The sequence below is a fragment of the Loxodonta africana genome, chromosome 16 (genome assembly GCF_030014295.1).
Source record: "Loxodonta africana isolate mLoxAfr1 chromosome 16, mLoxAfr1.hap2, whole genome shotgun sequence".
In the NCBI taxonomy this organism is placed as follows: Eukaryota; Metazoa; Chordata; class Mammalia; order Proboscidea; family Elephantidae; genus Loxodonta; species Loxodonta africana.
The window spans coordinates 3,595,321-3,616,633 of record NC_087357.1 but is presented as its reverse complement, the minus strand read 5'-3'; the positions used below and the strand labels follow the sequence as shown (position 1 = coordinate 3,616,633).

General features: G+C 47.2%; 1 protein-coding gene across 6 annotated transcripts in view; it reads left to right on the top strand.

Moving 5' to 3' along the window:
- INPP5A (inositol polyphosphate-5-phosphatase A) overlaps positions 1-21,313 on the top strand; it is a 207,006-nt gene that overhangs the window by 62,781 nt on the left and 122,912 nt on the right. For all 6 annotated transcript variants that reach the window (XR_010318037.1, XM_064269128.1, XM_064269129.1 and 3 more), the window contains one exon: positions 19,591-19,691. Coding sequence is in view for 5 of the 6 variants with exons in the window: in XM_064269128.1 (XP_064125198.1) it covers positions 19,591-19,691 (101 nt within the window). In the remaining variant the exon portion in view is untranslated. The remainder of the gene's footprint in view (positions 1-19,590; positions 19,692-21,313) is intronic.

The following is a 21,313-nucleotide window of genomic DNA, read 5'->3' as shown; positions in this document are numbered from 1 at the left end:
TGTTTTTCTCTTTTCTATTTCATTTAGTTCAGCTCTAATTTTTATTATTTGTTTTCTTCTGCTGCCTGTGGGTTTCTTTTGTTGTTCTCTTTCTATTTGTTCAAGTTGTAGGGATAATTCTTTGATTTTGGCCCTTTCTTCTTTTTGGATGTGTGCGTTTATTGATATAAATTGACCTCTGAGCACCGCTTTTGCTGTGTCCCAATGGTTCTGATAGGAAGTGTTTTCATTCTCATTGGATTCTCTGAATTTCTTTATTCCATCCTTAACGTCTTCTTTAATCCAGTCTTTTCTGAGCAGGGTATTGTTCAGTTTCTAAGTGTTTGATTTCTTTTCCCTGCTTTTCCTGTTATTGATTTCCACTTTTATGGCCTTATGGTCAGAGAAGATGCTTTGTAATATTTCAGTGTTTTGGATTCTGCTAAGGCTTGCTTTATGACCTAATATGTGGTCTATTCTAGAGAATGTTCCATGTGCACTAGAAAAGAAAGTGTAGTTGGTTGCTGTTGGGTGGAGTGTTCTGTATACGTCTGTGAGGTCAGGTTGGTTGATTGTGGCATTTAGATCTTCCGTGTCTTTATTGAACTTCTTTCTGGATGTCCTGTCCTTTACTGAACGTGGTGTGTTGGATTCTCCTCCTGTAAATGTGGAGCTGTCCATCTCCCTTTTCAATGCTGATAGAGTTTGTTTTATGTATCTTGCAGCCCTGTCATTGGGTATGTAAATATTTAATATGGTTATATCTTCTTGGTGTACTGTCCCTTTAATCATTATATAGTGTCCTTCCTTATCCTTTTGATGGATTTAACTTTAAAGTCTATTTTGTCAGAAATTAATATTGCCATTCCTGCTCTTTTTTGATTGTTGGTTGTTTGATATATATTTTTTTCCATTGTTTGAAATTTAGTTTGTTTGTGTCTCTGAGTCTAAGGTGTGTCTCTCGTAGGCAGCATATAAAAGATAGATGGATCTTTTTTTTTTTTTTTAATCCATTCTGCCACTCTCTGTCTCTTTATTGGTACATTTAGTCCATTTACATTCAACATAATTATGGATAGGTATGAATTTAGTGCTATGATTTTGGTGTCTTTTTGTGTGTGTTGTTGACAGTTTTTTTTCCCACTTAATTTTATGTGCGGAGTTGATTATATATTATCCTTTCCTCGTATTTGTTGTTGATTTTGTTTCTGCTGAGTTTCTATTTTTTGCTTGTATTTTATTTTGATAAGTAGGATAGTTTGTCTCCTTTGTGGTTTCCTTATTGCTAACCCCTATTTTTCTAAATTTAAATCCGACTTTTATTTTTTTGTATCGCTGTATCTTCCTCTCCATATGGAAGGTGTATGATTACATTTCTTCGTCCCTCTTTATTATTTTAATATTGTCTTCTTTTATATAATAACATTGCTGTTACCCTGTTTTGAGCTTTTTTTTTTATATATAATTTTTTTTGGATTTCCCTGTCTTGGTTGACTTCTGGTTGCTCTGCCCAGTGTTCTAGTCTTGGGTTGATACCTGACATTATTGATTTTCTAACCAAAGAACTCCCTTTATTATTTCTTGTAGTTTTGGTTTGGTTTTATGAGTTCCCTAAACTTGCATATAACTGGAAACGTCTTAATTTCACCTTCATATTTAAGAGAGAGTTTTGCTGGGTATATGATTCTTGGCAGGCAATTTTTTTCCTTCAATTTTTGAAATATGTCATCCCATTGCCTTCTTGGCTGCATGGTTTCTGCTGAGTAGTCCGAGCTTATTCTTATTGGATCTCCTTTGTAGGTGACTTTTCATTTATCCCTCGCTGCTCTTATAATTCTCTCTTTATCTTTGGTTTTGGCAAGTTTGATTATAATATATGTCTTGGTGACTTTCTTTTAAGATCTACCTTATGCGGAGTTCGATGAGCATGTTGGGTAGATATCTTCTCATCTTTCACGATATCAGGGAAGTTTTCTGCCAACAAATCTTCAACAATTCTCTCTGAATTTTCTGTTATCCCTCCCTGTTCTGGTACTCCAATCACTCGTAGGTTATTTCTCTCGATAGAGTCCCACATGATTCTTAAGGTTTCTTCATTTTTTTTTAAATTGTTTTATCTGATTTTTCTTCACATATATTAGTGCCAAGTGATTTATCTTTGAGTTCAGAAATTCTGGCTTCTACTTGCTCAATTCTGCTCCTCTGACTTTCTGTTGAGTTGTCTACTAGTGTAATTTTATTGTTAATCTTCTGAATTTCTGATTGCTGTCTGTCTATGGATTTTTTCCAGCTTATTAAACTTTTCATTATGTTCCTGAATAATCTTTCTAATTTCTTCAGTTGCTTTATCTGTGTGTTTCTTGGCCTGTTCTGCATATTGGCTCATTTCCTTCCTGATGTCTTGAAGGGTTCTGTGTATTAAACTTTTGTATTCTGGCTCTGGTAATTCCAGGAATGCACTTGCATCTAGAAGATCCCTGGATTCTTTGTTTTGAGAGTTTGTTGAGGTGATCATGGTCTGTTTCTTTATGTGACTCGATATTGACTGTTGTCTCCGAGGCATCTATAAGTCATTGTATTAGTTTATGCTTGCTTACTGTGTCATAGCTTCTTTGTTTTGTTTTGGTATACCCGAATGGGTTACTTGAGTGAGCTAGCTCGATTATTTTCGCCTTTGGATCTCTAATGTCCGTCCCCAGGTGGCTAGAGCTGTTACCAGGTATATCAGTCTAGGAGTTTGTTCAGTTTTCTTTTGTGAATTCATCTCATGTTTCCAGGTAGCTGATCGTCAAGTGTGTGGTACAGGCTCTGTCTTACAGTCTCAGAGGGGCAGGGGTGATTGGCGCGTGTACCGGTATCTGATTGCAGCTGGGGGTCATGCTCTGAACAAGGCAGTGTGCTGAGAACTGACCCCTGTGTGTCTCTGAGGAAAGCGCGCCCCTGTTCCCTAGAGCATGCATGTGGATGGATTCTGCAGATGGACCATGGGCACCCAATGTTTTTGTTTGTAAGGGCTGGGAGGTCCCACGTATCCTTGGACCCCTGTCGCAGGTGGCTGGGTGACCTGAATGGAGCTACCAGTCCTTAAGTCCCTGATGTGGGTAGGTGAGGACCTTGTTTAATAGTCAAAGCAGTGTCAAAATCAAACACCCACCTCTCCACCTTACAGGTGAAACGGTTGGAGTCTGCCAGCAAGGGCCTGTTCTCCCGAAATAGGCCCGTACAGGTCCATGCAGAAGGGAAAGGTGCTCAAAGTCCGTGGACCGTTCATGCCTGGACAGGAGGCACTTCTGTCCCGAGCTCCCCTGGTCAGTGAAGCTGGCAAATTATCTTTTGTACCAAATTGCAAATTTATTCCTTCTCCAAGGCCAGGAGGATGGCTCTAGGTGCTCAGCAGTGCCTATCTCAGGCCCAGGGAATACAGCCGCTGAAGCCGGCTTGGGGGTGAGGGGGCGCGGTAAAATATATGCAAGTACTTAGCTTTTGTCGAGAGCGCCATTCTTCTTAGGTTCCGGAGGTGTGAGTAGGCTGTGTGGCTGGGTGCTTCTCCCTGAGGAAACTGTGGCCAAATGCTAGTTCCAGCCCGCCTCTCTGGGGATGGTGCCTGAGGGCTCCCCACGATTCAGGTCTGGTAACTCCTATCCGCTTCTGAACGGTCTCTTCCTCCCCTGGCCCCTCAGTTCGTTTTCTGAGCTTGCCTTTGAAGCTCAGGACTCCCAGCTTGTTGCAAATATACTTGTTTCACTTGTTTTTTCTGGTCTTTGTTGTAAAGAGGGCTCGGCGGAAGTGTCTGTCTATTCCGCCATTGTGGCTCCGCCTGGATGAAATATGAAAATTTATATGAAAGGGACATACTTTTGGAAAGACAGAAAATGTTAAAGCTTAGTCAAGAAGAAATAAATGAACTCAGTAGCTGTAAACTTATTAAAGAAATTAAAATATTCCAAACACTTTCCTATTGCAAAAAACTCTCCAGACTCAGATGGCTTTATTGGTGAGTTTTTTCATACATTTAGATAAGAAACAATAACAATTCTACAATGAACAGTTTAAGAAGTTTGAAGTACAGGTAGCTATTCTATGACTACCCCAGCACCAAAAGCAGACAGAGATATTACATGATAAAAAAAATACAGATTAACATCTTTCATGAAAATAGGGGGATTCCTAGTAAAATTTTAGCAAACCAAATCCAACAATATATTAAAAGGTTAATAAATCGTGACCAAGAGTTTTTCCCCTTCAGTAATATAAGGCTAGCTTAGCATTTAAAAATCAATCAACAGAGTTTATCATGTCAACAGATTGAAGAACAAAAACCATTATCATCTCAGTAGATGCAGAAAACACATTGGACAAAATTCTATAATCATTTCTGATAAGAAAATCTTAGTAAACTAAGACTAAAAAGGAACTTCTCCACTTGATAGGGGGCATGCGTCTGTAATACAGTCCCTGAGTGGGAGGCGTGAGCTGTTTAAACACTAAGCTGTTACCTGAAAGGCTGAAGGTTGGAGTCCACCCCGAGGTGCCTCAGAAGAAAGACCTGGTGCTCTCCTTCTGAGAAACCTGCCACTGGGCCCTGTGGAGCAGAGTCCACCCCGACACCACGGGGTTGCTGCGCATCGGAGCTGGCCTGACGGGGACTGGCCTTTAACGTCATGCATGATGGCGAAAGGCTGGGCCCTGTGGAGCAGAGTCCACCCCGACCCCACGGGGCTGCTGCGCGTCGGGGCTGGCCTGACGGGGACTGGCCTTTAACGTCATGCATGATGGCGAAAGGCTGGGCCCTGTGGAGCAGAGTCCACCCCGACCCCACGGGGCTGCTGCGCGTCGGGGCTGGCCTGACGGGGACTGGCCTTTAACGTCATGCGTGGTGGTGAAAGGTTGGGCCCTGTGGAGCAGAGTCCACCCCGACACCACGGGGTTGCTGCGCGTCGGGGCTGGCCTGACGGTGACTGGCCTTTAACGTCATGTGTGATGGTGGAAGGCTGGGCCCTGTGGAGCAGAGTCCACCCCGACACCCACGGGATTGCTGCGCGTCAGGGCTGGCCTGACGGGGACTGGCCTTTAACGTCATGCGTGATGGTGAAAGGCTGGGCCCTGTGGAGCAGAGTCCACCCTGACACCCACGGGGTTGCTGCGCGTCGGGGCTGGCCTGACAGTGACTAGCCTTTAAAGTCATGTGTGATGGTGAAAGGCAGAGAGCATGTGCCTCAGGGCGGAACAAGGCAAGGATGCCTGTCTCACCCTCCAAATTCAGTGTTGTATTGAAGGTTCTAGCTGGTGCATTAGGCAAGAAAGAGAGATAGAAGTCATACAGATGGGAAAGGAATAAAAAAAAAAAAACAAAACTAGTGGCTGAGACATGATTGGCTATTTAGAAAATTATGAGTAATCCACAGAAACTTTATTAATCAGTGAATTTATGTAGTTTGCAACATACAAGGTCAGTATAAAGCATTTTTCAGTAGTAGCTATGAATAATTGAGAGTTGAATTTAAGAAAGGACATTTACAATAGCACTAAAAATAAAATACTTGGGTATAAATCTAATAAAATATGTCAAGGTCTGTATACTGTAAATTATGAAAAAGTGATCAAAGACAACATAGAGAAATGGAGAGAGATACCATGTTTACAGTTTGGAAGACTCAATATTGCTAACATGCCCGCTGTTCACTAACTGATCTATAGATTTAATGCACATCCGATCAAAATTTCTGCAGGATTTTTTAGTAGAAGTTGACAAGATTATTCAAAGTAACTAGCATTGCCAAAACAGTTTTGAAAAAGAACAACAAACTTGATGACTCACACTCTGATTTCAAGAGTTACTACAAAACTCTGTAACCAAGACAGTGTGCCATCAGCCAAAGGATAGAGACCCTGATCTGTGGAGCAAACATATGAGGAAATAGACCCACACATATGCTGTCAGTTGATTTTTGACAACGGTGTAAAGCAATTCGTTAGAAAAAAGATAGTCTTTTCAACAAACGGTACTGGAACAATTGGACATCCATATGCAAAAAAAAAAGTTTGCATACTTTGCACCATACACAAAAATTAACTCAAATTGGATCATAGACCTAAATGTAAAACCTAAAATTATTTAAGTTCTAAAAGGAAACTTTAAGAAAAATGTTTGTGATGTCCCCCCAAAATCTCTGTCAACTCGGCTAGGTCGTGTTTCCCGGTGTTATATGATTGTCTAACATTTTGTCATCTGATGTGATTTCCCTGTGTTGTAAATCCTGTCACTATGATGTAATGAGATGGATTTGTGGCAGTTATATTGATGAGATCTACAAGGTTAGATAGTGTCTTAAGCCAATCTCTTTTGAGATATAAAAGAAGCTAGCAGGGAAATACGGGGACCTCATACCACCGAGAATGAAGAGCAGGAGTACGCGTCCTTTAGACTTAGGGTCCTTGCACTGAGAAGCTCCTCAGCCAGGGGAAGTTTGATGGCAAGGACCTTCCTCCAGAGCCAACAAGAGAAAGCCTTCCCGTGGAGCTGATGCCCTGAATTTGGACTTTGAGCCTACTGGACTGTGAGAGAATAAACTTCTCTTTGTTAAAGCCATCCACTTGTAGTATTTCTCTTGGAGCAGCACTAGATCACTAAGACATTGCGCTTTGATTAGGCAAAGATTTCTTAGCTACAGAACCAAAAGCACGATTTGTAAAAGAAAGAAATAGATATACTGGAATTCACTGTAATTAGAAACTTCTGCTCTTCTTAAGACACTTATAAAGAAATGGCATGACAGGTCACAGACTGGGAGGAGACATTTGCAGATCACGTACCTGACGAAGGACTTGTGTTTTGAATATATGAAAAACTCTCAAAAAAGTCAATAACAAGAAAGCGAAGAACCCAATTTAAAAGTGGACGAAAGATTTGAATAGACACTTCACCAGAGATGGCATACAGATGGCAAATAAGCACATGAAAAGATGTTAGACATCATTTGGGAAATGCAGATTAAAACCATGAAGATAACGGTGCATATCTATTTGATTGGCTAAAATGAAAGAACCAAACCAACAGCTGACACTCCCCAGTGCTGCCAGGGTGTGGAGCATGTGGGCTGGTGCTGCCATTGGGCATGCCGAATGGCTTGGCCACTTGACAACCAGCTAGTCGGCTTCTTACAGAGTTCAGCGTACATGACCATGTGACCCAGCAACTCGGCTGTCTTTACCCAAGTTAAAGGAAAATGTATGTTTGCACAGAAACCTGTGTGCAGATGTTTGTAGCTGTTTTGTTTGTAATCTCTCTGGCTGGTGAGTGGATAGACTGTGTGTCCATATGGTGGAGTACATTTAGCAACAAATGGGCCGCAGACATGGCAGCAGCGGGATGTGTGACTCCAGGCCACGTTGCTCAGGGCTGTGGCCTGATGGAAAAGGCACAGCCACAGGGATAGACAGGTCTGCTGTGGCCGAGCTGGGGTCTTTGGGGGAGTTGAGCACAGAAGGGCACTGGCAGTACAGGGGGTATCATCTAGCTCGGGTGCTGTTTGCGGGTGCTGTTTGCACACCTGTGTGTCTGTACCTGTGGCTCCTCCTCAGCCATGTTTGCCATTTTCCCTCGTCTCCCATCCATGTGTATTTCAGTGCCTGCACTTGGGCTGTGGGTCTCTCTCTTTTGCGATCTTGGGCTTAAATTCCCACCTGTGGATGATGGTGGCCCCCACATATTTATTTCAAGCTGGGGCCTCTCCCCAGTTACAGACCCAGGGCTCTGTTGCCTGCTTTACTTGACAGTTTTATAACGTCCCCAGGCGAGCTTCTCTGTTCACCCCCCATGCCAGAACAGACTCCCTTCGGCCTTGCCTCTCCCAGTTGATGGCAACTCCATCTGCCCTTGCTCCCGCCCTGCTCCTGTGTGGACGGGCTCCACAGAGAGCTGGAACAAAAGCCTGCGTCCTCACGGTGGCCTTCATGCCCCTACCTGAGCCCCTCCCCAGCTCCCCATGCTCTGCCTCCTTTCCTGGGACCCCTTCCCCCCCCCCCAACCACACCACCTTCTTGTTCTTCCTGCCTCAGGACCTTAGCACAAGCTGTTCCCTCTGCCAGAGCACTCTTCTCTGTATGTTTGGTCTCCCCCTGACGTCAGCCAGGCCTTCATTCAGTGTTACCTTGTCTGCGGGGCTTTCCCCCGACTGGAGATTTAAAACCGCACCCCCATTCTCTCACCGTCAGACCCTGTTCACCTAACACCACCCTCCCCTCCTGCCTTCTGGTGTTGCCTTCCTCTATTGTACAGGCCCTTCTGTATCTTGTATAGTTTACTAGCCTGTTCCCAGGGGCAGGGTACACCCAGCTTCAGACCTGTTCCTGCCCAGGAGTAGGAGCCAGTGGATAAATATTTACATCTTCGTCTGGGTTGGCCCTAGAGCACGCTCTGAGACAAGAGTTCCAGTGATAGCCATTCACTGGGAGGACCAGGAATAACCTGTGGTGGGGGTGGGGATCGAGGCTGGGATGGCTGCTCTGGGGAAGGCCCTTCACAGAAGGCAGGCCCCGGGATGTGGGTGGGGTGATCCTGCTGCTGGGAAGGAATGTGATCCCTCCATGGGGGTCAGGATCTGTTACTACCCAGAGGAGGGAGCACCCTGGCTCCGGCTTTACCGTGATGAATGTGAGCTGGCCCTGAGAGGGCAGAGAGAGAAGCCAGCGAATGGGCAGGTTGTGGGGTGCCGCAGCTCGGGGGTACATGAGCCAGCAGGCCCTGGGTGCCCTACCTGCTGTCTTTCGACAGCTGCTGCTCTGCAGAAAGCTGGCTGGTCTGCTTTTTGGGACTCACACCTACGTATCTGTGGACTTGTGTTTTCCCTGAGATTTCAAAATGAAGGCATAATTTATACACATTGAGGCGTACAGATTGCTCGTGTGTGTTCTCTCAGCTTTGACCAGGGCACACACCCATGTAAACCACCTGCCATCAGATGCAGGACGTTTCCTGCACCCCCAAAAGTTCTCCCCTGCTCTGCCCTCACATCACCAGTGCTGATTTCAGTCACCAGAGGCTCGTTTGGCCTGTTGTAGAGCTTCACGTCACTGTGGTACACAAAACGTACTTGTATGTCTGGCTTCTGACGTCTGCAGGTGGTTTTGAGGCTACTTCCGTGTTGTCGCATGTGTCAGTAGTTCGTTCATCTTACTGCTCGGCCTGTTGACGTGATGCTGCTCGTCCCGCCCCGATGGGCCTCTGGTGGTTTCCAGCATTGTCCTTTATGAACGAAGTCACGTGGCCTTCTTGTACAAGGCTTTGTGTGGACATAACTTTTCATTTCTCTTGGATAAATTCCTGGGGGTGGAATTGTTGTGTGTTTAAATTTTTAAGGAATGTCAAAATGTTGGGACCATCTTATGCCCCGTAGTCAGTGTGTGAGCGTTCTTGTTTCTCCATATCCCTGTCAACATCTGGTGGTGTCGCTCTGTGTATTTTAGCTCCTTGATGTTTTTAAATGCTTATAGCAATGTAAGATTGAGGATCCTGGTGTTTGAGAAGTCGTTAGGCCCATGCACAGCTATTTGTTTCTCTTTGTTCTAAACTATCCTAATGGGTTTTTGTTAGTGTGCACAGAGCCCTATGGACTTGCCCTCCATAAAGGTCCATGGAACTGTATGTGGTGTTTATCTGAGGCCATGCCCTAGGTTCTTCATAGACAGCCTAAGCTTGCTGTGGGCTGCAGGCTTGCCCAGGAGCCACTGAGATTGGGATGGAGAGCCTGCTGGGTTAGCTCTGCTCTCAGAGGATGGATAGCTCTGCTCTCAGAGGATGGAGGTGAGGGGTTCCCCGGAGTGTGGTTGCATTCTATGTGAGCTTGAGGGGCCCAGACAAGAGGGCATGGTAATGAAATCTTCATAGTGGCTGGCTGCACAAAAGGGTGTTTCTAGAAGGCTCAGGTGCTTGTTGTTCTGAGAGGGTCTCCAGCTGGTGACCTGTGGTGATGGGGCCACTATGCCTGCCCTGTGGCCAGTGGGGGGCCCTTTGATGTCTGAACATGAACACCATATCTGATCCCTCCCCACCCCGCTGGTGAACGGGTGACCTTAAATTAAGCTCTGATTCATCCACGTTGTTGTTGTGGTATGTTGTCAGATGCTGTTGAGTTGGCTCCAACACATGGCGACCTTACGTACAACAGAATGAAATCTTGCCCAGTCCTGTACCACCTTCACCATCATTGGTATGTTGAGTCCATTGTTGGGGCTGTTGTGTCACTCCACCTCATTGAGGGTTTCCTTCATCTTTGTTGGTCCTTGACTTTACCACCCCCTGTCTGTCAGTTTGTCACACTGTGGTAGCTTGTACGTTACTATGATGCTGGAAGCTAAAAAAAAAGCCACTGGTATTTCATATACCGTGATGGACAGATTCTGGCATAGCTTCCAGACTAAGACAGACTAGGAAGAAAGGCCTGGTGAGCTACTGAAAGTCAGCCAATGACAACCCTATGGAGCATAGCAGAATCAGTTCATGTAGAATGTTGATATCTCAAAGCAAAAGGGTTCTGTGGAACCGGAAACCAAGCCCTGCGCTTCTACACCTGACTTTGCTCCTTTAAAAAGCAGATTCTGTTGCTGAGTTCTCCACCCTTGTTGGACAGCCATTCTGGCTTTGTGTTCAGCGTTCACAGCTGGCCCACTGAGGCTGGTGCATGGGCGTAGTGGCCTGAGCTTGGTGCGGCCTTGGGATGGTGTCCTCCCTGGTGGGGGGAACGGGCTCGCTGATCAGCTGCTTGCCTGCTCAATGGTGAGGTCACAGATACAGGGAAGACAGCCTGCCGCCCTCCACATAGCTCCCCAGCCCTGCCTGTCCTCTTGGCTCCTCTGCCCAGGAGTGCATCCGTCAGCCGCCCCATAGGAGCCGAGGCTGGTGGGTGGGTACAAGGAGGGCCTCCTGTGGCCACTGCACTGCTGCTGATTGTGTGTGAGGGGCCAGGGCCACGCCAGGCACAGTCCTGGGGTCGAAGAGGACAGCCTGGGCTTGCTTCCAGACCCCTGCCCTGGAGCCAGCCCTCCCAGGAGCAGAATGTTCTCAGAAGCATGGCTGGTGAATAGCAGATAGTCTTCCTCTCTCCAAGTTCTTTGCCTTTTCTCCTTATCTTCTTGTCGGGCTCCTGCTGGCTGGTGGATGTGAGGTAATTCCTTTTTAGGTCACTCCAATCCTTGGTTTGTGGAAGCCTCACAAGTCTTGGCTGCCTCTATTTTTATGACTGGCTCTTGGCCAGTGGAGGGGACAGTGTGCTGGACATGCTGCTGCTCAGCCTGGGGGTGGGACACTGGCCTCCCATGGTGGCGCCCATGGCATCCTGCCCGTGTGGTGCTGGCTGGGCTTGAAGCCGGTGTGCCTCATCCAGGTGGTCGGCACGTCTGTGTGCTGCTAGTTCCATGTGCTCTCTCCTGCCAAAACTTCCAATTCACTCCTTTCCAAAATAGTTTTCTTGAGTTTTCCTATGAAAGATGTATTCAGGAAGCAGAATAAAAGAACCTATATATGTTTGTCAGTTGCCTATATGTAGTTTTAAAAAAAAATTTTTTTTTTTTTATAAGAAGTTCCTTGTTTCCATAGAAGAATTTCAGTTGAGCAAACTTAGATTTGGTGCGGTGACTCCCTCACTGCCCAAGAGGAAGGCCTTCCGTGGTCACACAGGGCTGAAAACAGTGGCTAAGCTCTGATGTGGGGCCAGCTGGAAGTGTGTGCCTGGGAGGTCTGTGTCGACACAGCTTCCTGTTGGTGAGCAGGCGTCTTGTCACCATGTCCGAGCCACATGCAGGAGCCTGCAGTCTTGCCCCTCCTCATTCACCCTCATGAGGCAGATCGCTGCAAAGGACTGTTGAGATGCTGGAGCCCTTTCCACAAGGCCAGATAAGCTGCCTGCCTGCTGGGACCAGTGTGGGCTGCCTGGAGCTCAGGGCCAGAGCAGCTGTGTGCAGCTTCCCTGCCACAGCGGTTCTGGGCAGGACCCAGCTCCACCGCGGCCTCGCCCCTCTGCCGCTTGGGGCTTGTTGGCATATGCGGTGGCGTCACATCGATAATGCTTATCAGGAGGTTTACTCTGAGACCTGCCCCACTGAGCGCTCTGTGCAAAGGGTCTCACTGAACCTAAGGAAGGCTCAGGGTAGTGGATGTGCAGAGAGACGAGGTTGACAGGGTGTAGCTCCCTGAAAAGCCTGCACTTTGCTCTGATCCCGTCCCACCCTGTTGCACAGATGCTCACAAGAACGACTGCAGAATGTTCAGGGATCTGAGAGCCAGTTACTCTACTGCTCTTAAAAATTAGACTATATAACAATTGAATAAATTATTAAAAACAAAGGCAATAATTGCCCCAAACTCAGCACTTCCTAGTTATTTTACTACACTTCACTATTACCTGTGTTCTTGAGACTGTTTGCATCTGTTGTATGGTGGAATTGCAGTACAGCGTTGTACCACCAAGCATCTGCCCGACTCTGTGTGCAGTAATGCATTCCTGAAGCTGGGGAGCGTGTACACCACGAAAATGGGCAGGTGCCACAGGCCAGGGCTCCTCCGCCCCCTGCTGGTCGTTAAACACCCAACAGCGAACCAGCCTGTACAGTAGGCTGAGCAAGTACTGTCTCAGTTGACTGTTGAAGAAATATCTGCCCACCTCCAGCAACAATTCCTGGCGTTTCCGATTTCAAAGTGTGTTCCAAAAACTAGCACAGAGCTGCTTGCTTTGCTCACTGGGGACATTGCGCCAGAACTGTCACCTGTTACCGGCCCTCCTGTGAAGGGGCCTGTTTCAGAAACCTCACTATCAGTTGGGGATCCTGGCGTCTCCGGAAGTTGGGTCCTCTCCTGTCTCCCCAGCGGCCTGGCCGTGCTCGTACTTCCTGTTGCTCAAGATTTATTGCCCCACCAGAGACATGTTTAAGTTTCCCTGTAAATTATTCCACAGTTTAACACACTTGAAAAGGAAATTCTGTTAGCCAAAATTTTCCCACAGTGTGTTACTAACACAGTCTTCTGATGAGCTGTTTTGAGTTTCTCATCTTCTTCAGTCATTAACTCTGCTTTCAGGTGAGCTCTGTAGTTCGTGTGGTGGGTCTGCATTGAGAGATGGGCTGCAGACACCCGGGTGGTGGACTGATCTGTGCTAGCCACGCGCCTCACTGTCACCTGCCTGGACAGCAGACATGGCAGGAAAGCTGGGCCACAGAGTGGAGCTTCAAGGGGAGCAGCCACACCAGGGCTGTCATTAAGAAACCAGGAAAGACCAGAGACCATATGCGTTTAAAGAAAGCAGTGATCTTTCCGTCATTCAGACGCTCACTGAAACCTCTGCCGTGATTCCCCACCCAGCCCAGTGCTCGCTCTCATGGCCTGTCCTTGTCAGCCCAGCGCTCGCCCCATGGCCTGTCCTTGTCGGCCCAGTGCTCACCCCCATGGCCTGTCCTTGTCGGCCCAGTGGTCACTCTCATGGCCTGTCCTTGTCGGCCCAGTGGTCACTCTCATGGCCTGTCCTTGTCGGCCCAGTGGTCACTCTCATGGCCTGTCTTTGTCGGCCCAGCGCACCCCCATGGCCTGTCCTTGTCGGCCCAGTGCTCGCCCCATGGCCTGTCCTTGTCAGCCCAGTGGTCTCTCTCATGGCCGGTCCTTGTTGGCTCTGGATGTGGGAGGTGGGCCTGTAGGGCCTGCCCAGCCTAAAATACCCATTATCTGGCCCTTTATGAAAAGAGGTCGCTGAGCGCAGCAGACTCCTCAGAAAGGGCTGGTGGGTGCACAATTTCCCAAGCTTTCACCTGCTGGAAATCGCTTTTCTGTAGCTTTGTAATTTGAAGGGCAGTTTGGCTCTGTCATCTCTGGTTGACGCTTTTTCATTGAGATTTTTCCGAAAGGTCACCCCGTTGTTGGTTCTGGAAAGTCTGAGACCAGTCTGCTTCTTTTTGACTTCTTGTCATTTGATCATTTTACTTTGAGGCCTTGAGGATTTTATCTTTTCCTTTCAAAATCTGTTACCCTAGGGTGTCTTGGAGATGACTGTTTTGGGTTAATTTTCTGAGACACTCAATCAGCCCTTTCAGTATGTAAATTCAGGGCTTTTTCTATTTTGGGGAAGTCTTGGATTATAGTTTTAAATATTAGTTCTGTTCCACTGTTTGTTTGTTTTTTCCTTTAGGGGGTCTGATAATAACAAATATTATTCCTTCTTTGCCTGTCTTCCATTTTCACTGTTTTCTTTCCTTTTGTTATACTGTTTTCACTTTCTTGGTGAAAGTGCCTTTGATGCCTCTTAATTGAATATTTCGTTTGTTCTCCTTTGGGCATTTTGTGATTTAGTCATCCTTTCTGTGATCATCTTGTCTTTTTCTTCTGTTTCTTTCCTGAAGTAAGTCAACACTTTTCATGTCGCTCTTTTTTGGGTTCATTTCTGATTCAAAGTGGTTTTTCATGTTCTGAGATGTGTGTCAGTATATTTAATTCTGTTTACATTGCAGACTTAAACAATTTAATTTTGCTTCATGGTTGTTTTTCCAGGTTGAGGGTATATTTTCCTGAGTTTATATGTGTAAAATTTTGTTTCCTTTTTTTGCAGTAGCTTTATATGGACTTAATTGAGCTCCCTCTTGTTTCTGTCCGGAAACTCTGGTGATGCGGTAGTTAAGAGTTCAGCTGCTAACCAAAAGATCGGCAATTGAAATCCACAGGACGCCCCTTGGAAACCCCATGGGACAGTTCTACTCTGTCTATAGGTTCGCTATGAGTTGGAATTGACTCCATGGCAGTGGGCTTGGTTTAATTTTGGTTTTGTTCGTTTTTGGGTGTTTTACAAGATTTCTAATTTAATAGCGCCCTCTTCTGTCTGCCTGGAAAAGTCCAGGTGCAGTAGCTGGCCTTGTCAGTGTGTTTGCTTGCCTTGGTGATGATGAGGGGAGTTCTTAGTTCTCTGATTTCATGGTTCTCTTTGTCTTGCAAGTCTTTGTTTTTCCCCCTTCGTCATCCAGATGCCAAAAAATACTTCTCCCTCTTTTCTTCCCCAGAAGCTGTTTGTCTCCAACAGTGCCGTCTTAAAATGCACTTTTCCCTTTAAACTGGCCACCAGTTTTCACTCGCACGGACCTACGTCTCTCATGTAGCTGTGCTTGGATGTGCTGGCTGCATCCCAGGGCTTCCAGACTGAAGACTTTCTGGCTGTGTTTACGGTGTTCTAGGCCCCTTCTCCTTCCTCTCCTATCTTATGGTTTTTCTGTACAGGGGGCGGGGGGTGGTGGCTTGAGAGCGGGAGAAATCACCTCTGAGATTGGGTATTTTTTCCCTTTCTATTCAGTTATTTTGCCTTTTCCATGGTCTGTTCAAATCATGCTGAAGATGTGGTTCTATGTAGCATTTTCCTTTGCCTTTTTTTTTTTAAATCATTGTAGGGGGTTTGGAGGTTAAGTTGATATGCAGCCTCCATTGTCTTCAGCTACCCCAAAGTCTCATCCTACATATTGTAAAGAACTTAAGAGGAAAAAGGTAGCCTTCTGTATTTTCCCGGATATTTGCCATTTCTGCTTGCTCTTCCATCATTCTCGACGACCCAGGTTTCCCTCTGGCATTGCTTCTCTTCAACCTAAGAACTGTCTTCAGCGTAGGGCAGATCTGCTGGTGAACATTTCTTAGTTTTCTTCTCGGTGAAAATGTTTTTATTTTGCCTTCATTTTTGAAGGATATTGAATTCTGGGTTGACCTTTTTTTGTGTGTGTGTGTTCTTTAAAGCTGTTGTTCCATTGCCTTCTGGTCTGCATGATTTCTCTTTAGAAAACGCACTGTCATTTGATTGTTAGACTCCTGTGTGTATTGTTATTTTTTCTCTAGCTCATTTCAAAATTTTTTTCCCTTCGTCTTTGGTTTCCATTGTTTTGATTATGTTGTGTCTAGGTATGATTTTCTTTGACTTTATCTTGTATGGCATCCACTGAGGTGCTTGTTGTTATTGTTAGGTGCCATCAAGTCGGCTCCGGCTCATAGCGACCCCATGTACAACAGAACAAAACACTGCCCAGTCCTGCGCCACCCTCACGATCGTTGTTATACCTGAGACCATTGTTGTGGCTACTGTGTTAACCCATCTCTTTGAGGGTCTCCCCCTTTTTTGCTGACCCTCTACTTTCCCAAGTATGGTATTCTTCTCCAGGTATTTGTCCCTCCTGATAACATGTTCAAAGTACATAAGACAAACTCTTGCTGTCCTCGCTTCGAAAGAGCATTCTGGCTGTACCTCTTCCAAGACAGATTTGTTCGTTCTTTTGGCAGTCCATGGTATATTCAACATTCTTCACCAACACCACAATGCAAAGGCTTCAGTTCTTCTTCGGTCTTCCTTATTCATTGTCCAGCTTTTGCACGTATATGAGGCCATTGAAAACACCATGGCTTGGATCAGGCACACCTTAGTCCTTAAAGTGACATCACTGAGGTGGTAGAATCTGTAAATTTATGTCTTTCACCATATTTGGGAAAATTTTGACTGTTAGCTTTTTCAAATGTTTCTTTATGCCCCGATCTCTTCCTGGTCTCATTCTAGTGCTCCAAGTGTATGCAGACCTGCTGACATCGTCCAGCAGGTCCCTGGGGTGCTGCTCACCTTCCCTAAGCTTCTTTTCTTCCCATGTTCTTTAGTTTCTGTCATTGCCATTCTGCTGTTGAGCCCTTCCAATACTTTGTTTTCAGATACTGTATTTTTTAGTTGTAAAATTCTAACTTAGTTCTCTTTCATAGTTGCTTTTCTCAGATGAGATTTCCTGTCTTTTCATTTACTTCAAGAATGTTCACTTTTTTAAAGACACAAAGGAAAGATTAGTCCAAAGGACTAATGGACCACAACTACCACAATGTCTACTAGACTGAGTCTGGCACAACTAGATGGTGCTCGGCTACCATCACCGACTTCCCTGACAGGAATCACAATAGAGGGTCCTGGACAGAGCTGGAGAAAAATGTAGAACTGTGCCGCCCCTGCAGCTGAAGCCCACCCTTGGGCAACACTGTTGGAGGACAAAAGAAGGAGCTCACCTTCACGGCGTTCACTTTCCCACATTTTGATGCCCTGCCAGAGTGGCCCACTTTGGTTCCCTTTTCGATGTCCTCAGCTGGTTGTTTTTTTGGTTATAGCTTGTAGTTGTAATCGGTGGTGGGACTGGCTCGGGGGCTTTTGCTGCCACGGTGGACTGGCACTCCGGTTAACAGTGATTGAAGTCCCTCTCACAACGCACACAGCTTCGTACATCTTCATCTCTCTCGACCTTTTCTTGCCTCTCCTTGTCTCTTTTCTTGCAGCTTATCTGCTAGAGAAATCCAAATTCTTCATAGTCTTGACTTTGCCGATCGCATCCCTGTGGTGCTGTTTAACTTGTTCTTCCATCTCCTTATTTCCTGTAAATCGGTGTGAGCTCTAAATCAGACTCAGACCCCCATTGTCTCTTGGTGGCGTTGCATTTGTCCATTAGGGGGCAGCCTGTCCCTCTCGTCTCTTGTGTGCTGTTAGCAGCCACTCGCAGTTACTGCCTGCTGTTGTCATTTCTGTAAGGGTTTAAACGGTGTGTTCTGTCGTCCCACCGTCACTTCCTGCCTGGAGTGCTCCCATAAGGTGAGACTTGCCTTCTTTGTTTGTTTTCCTGGGGATACAGATTACACAAGAAAGGCTCACTTTCTTCACTTACCACTTTCCAAACCATGTCCTCCATTCAAAATAGCTTCCTGACACAAAGATGACCAGTGTGTGGCTCATTTTAGTGTTGTTATGGTGTAGTGTGTTTTTGTGTCGATCCATTTTAGACATTAGTTGCCTTTATTACATGGAGTTTGTAATACCAGGTGAAGCTACAGTTCTTAATGAACAACGATGATTCTAGCCTTCCTGGTAGACACAGTAATGGTTTCCTTCCTCACCTTCACGAGCTCACTGGAGAGGCTTTGCTCTCGCCTTTGGTGCCTGAGACGGCGCGGGTACCTCATGGTTCTGTGGTAACTGTACCTCCAGCCTCTTTAAGAACCCGAAGGCGTCATGTGGGGCCATAACTCGGCCTTTGGTCGTAACTGAGACATGTCCTGTGATTGTTCGGCTCGTGGGTGTGGAGAAACGGCAGCGTCAGGGCTCTGATCTTTTCCATGGTACTTCATTATTTCTGAAATGCTTCACGATAAAGACCTTGTCATTTTAATAACCTAGATTCAAATGGAATGTGACACTTTTCTGTTTAAGTTACGTTTCTGCCTAAAAACCAAAAAGCCAAACCCAGTGCCATTGAGTTGATTCCGACCCATAGGGTCACTATGAGTCATTTCTGCCTAACCTCCTTGAAATGCAGGGAAAAATCCCACTTTTTCTGGAATGTTGTTTTGTGATTTCTGAGGCACAGCCAGGAGCATTGTTGGCCCAGCGTGTGGTCAGGGTGCGTGGTGCTCTCTGTGTCTGGCATGGAGGGAGACGTTGGTGGGAGCCGGTGAGCTCTGGATGCAGGATCTAGTGGGGACTGGAAACAGTCTTGGAAGTACAGGGGGCTCGTGGTTAGGGTGTTGGCTCTGTCCTCTGGTGGTGAGGGTTTAGAGATACTCAGTGCACTGCCATGGGGAATTAGTTAAGCCAGAATGCTTGCGTGTGGTAGACACTGGCACCCACTAAGTGCTCGGGTCAGAGGCCTGCGTCCGGTGCTGGTTGCGTGGCCTGAGGCACGTTCCTGCTCAGGTGTGTTGTGCCTTAGCGTCCTCAGCACCCTGTGTACAGTGGGAAGGCACTGCCTAGTAGGTTCATCCTGAGGCTCACTTGAGACGATGCAGGTGTCCTCACAGCGCCACACCTTGTGAGTGTTGATAGGAGGCAACTTTCAATTGTTTCCTCAGATGTTACAAATGTATTATGCATGCACACATGTTCACGTACACACAAACACGCATGCACACACTTACATAAGTGCACACACCCGTGCACACGGGCTCCTGTGCTTCCGCCCTCATGGAGGATCATACCAGAACGTTAATTGTGGCTGTTTTTACGTGCGAGGTTATGACTGATTTTATATGTCCTTTTGGCCTTTTCCAGATGTGTGCACTGAGCATATATTAATTTTTGTAACTAGAGGAGAAAAAAAAGCAAATCCATTGCTGTTGAGTGGATTCTGACTCATGGCACCCCCATGTGTTACAGAGTCTAACTGCTCCATAGGGTTCTCTTGGCTGTAATCCTTGCAGAAACAGATTACCAGGCCTGTCTTCCGCGGTGCCACTAGGTGGGTTCCAACCACCAACCTTTAGGTTAGTAGGTGAGGGTTAACCACTTGTGCTCCCTGGGGTCCAGTTGGGGAGACGCCCCAACATTATCGACAGAGGTTGTGAGAAAGTCTAAATCCTGCCTAGGAACTTCCCGTAATGGGAAATGGCAGCACCTGGAAATGAAGCGGTTGGAAGTGTGAGCATGGTGGGATTCCTGGGGTGTGTCGGCACCCGTCTTTCTTGCTGCCCCGGGTGCCCCGGTGGGGTCTGGGGCCTCCATGGAGGCAGTGCTGCCTGCAGCTGTGATTCTGGAATGGTGCTGGGTTCTGGAAACACCCTGCGGCCTGACTGTGTATGTGCTTCTTCTGCAGATCGTCCACGCCCACAAGCCGCACTTCCTGGCCCTGCACTGTCAGGAGTTCGGAGGCAAGAACTACGAGGCCTCCATGTCGCACGTGGACAAGTTTGTCAAGTAAGTGGCGTGGGGCTGGCATCTGGTACTCTTCCTGTTCCTGCCCGGCTGCTGGGGCTTGGTCGCTTACCGTCTGCGTGTCACCCTGGGCCAGCAGGATTATAGGAAAGGAAAGGTGTGGCCCAGACACGCACAGCGTGGAGACCTTTGGGGGGCACAGGGGGTAGCCAGCCATCTGCTTGCGAAGGTGGTGTGTGTCTGCTCACAGGTTGGGGACATTAGATGAGGGGTCAGGCAGGGGAGTCACCCTGGTGTGGGTGGCAGGACAAGTCTTTATCCGGGGGCTACCTTGTAGCAGTGATGGGAGCTGACCTGGGGAGGCTGAAGGTCCTCAGTGACTTTTCAGTGGCTACACACAAGCCCTGTGGCTGCTTTGGGGACAGGCACCCACTCATGTCCTACTAGGGGAGAAGGGGTACCAAGGCCCCTGGAAGGTTCTGTGACAGCAGAGGAGCAGAGTGTGGTTGCTGGAACTGGTCTCTCTATTCCTCTATCCTAGCCAGATGCCGTGCTAGGGTATGAGCTGACGCCACGCAAGCGAGCACTGGCCCCGACCCAGGCCCAGGTGTCCTAGTATGATGCGGGGCGGGTGTCAAGAGGCTGGAGCGTGCCACCCGGAGGTGCCTTCTCTGGACCCTGACTTCAGGCCCTTCTGCAAGAGCCTTTTCTCTTGGTCTGCTCCTTGATTGCAGGGAGGCTGCTGTGGACGTTCAGGGTGGGATACTTACCTTTGAGGTGAGGCTTGTCCGGTGGGGGAGCGTGCTTCCGGACAGTGCAGTGCAGGACACTCACGTGTGACCTGTGCATCTGGGACAGTTAGTGCAGTGTGGGACACGTGTGTGGTGTGTGGAAGTGGGACAGTTAGTGCAGTGTGGGACACGTGTGTGGTGTGTGGAAGTGGGACAGTTAGTGCAGTGTGGGACACGTGTGTGGTGTGTGGAACTGGGACAGTTAGTACGTACAGGACACGTGTGTGCTGTGTGGAACCGGGACAGTTAGTACATACGGGACACGTGTGGTGTGTGGAACTGGGACAATTAGTACATACGGGACACGTGTGTGGTGTGTGGAACCGGGACAGTTAGTACATACGGGACATGTGTGTGGTGTGTGGAACCGGGACAGTTAGTACATACAAGACATGTATGGTGTGTGGAACCGGGACAGTTAGTACATACAGGACACTTCTGTGGTCTGTGGAACTGGGACAGTTAGAACACACAGGACACATGTGTGTGGTCCATGGAACTGGGCCATTTAGTACATACAGGACACGTGTATGTGGTCTGTGCATCTGGGATGCTTAGTACGTACAGGACACGTGTGTGGTCCATGGAACTGGGACAGTTAGTACATACAGAACACGTGTATGTGGTCTGTGGAGCTGGGACAGTTAGTACATATGGGACGTGTGTGTGGTCTGTGCATTTGGGACAGTTTGTACATAGGGGACACGTGTGTGGTCTGTGGAACTGGGACCGTTAGTACATGTGTGGTCTGTGGAACTGGGACAGTTAGTACATACAGGACACGTGTGTGGTGTGTGGAGCTAGGAGAGTTAGTACATACAGGACACGTGTGTGGTATGTGGAACTGGGACAGTTAGTACATACGGGACATGT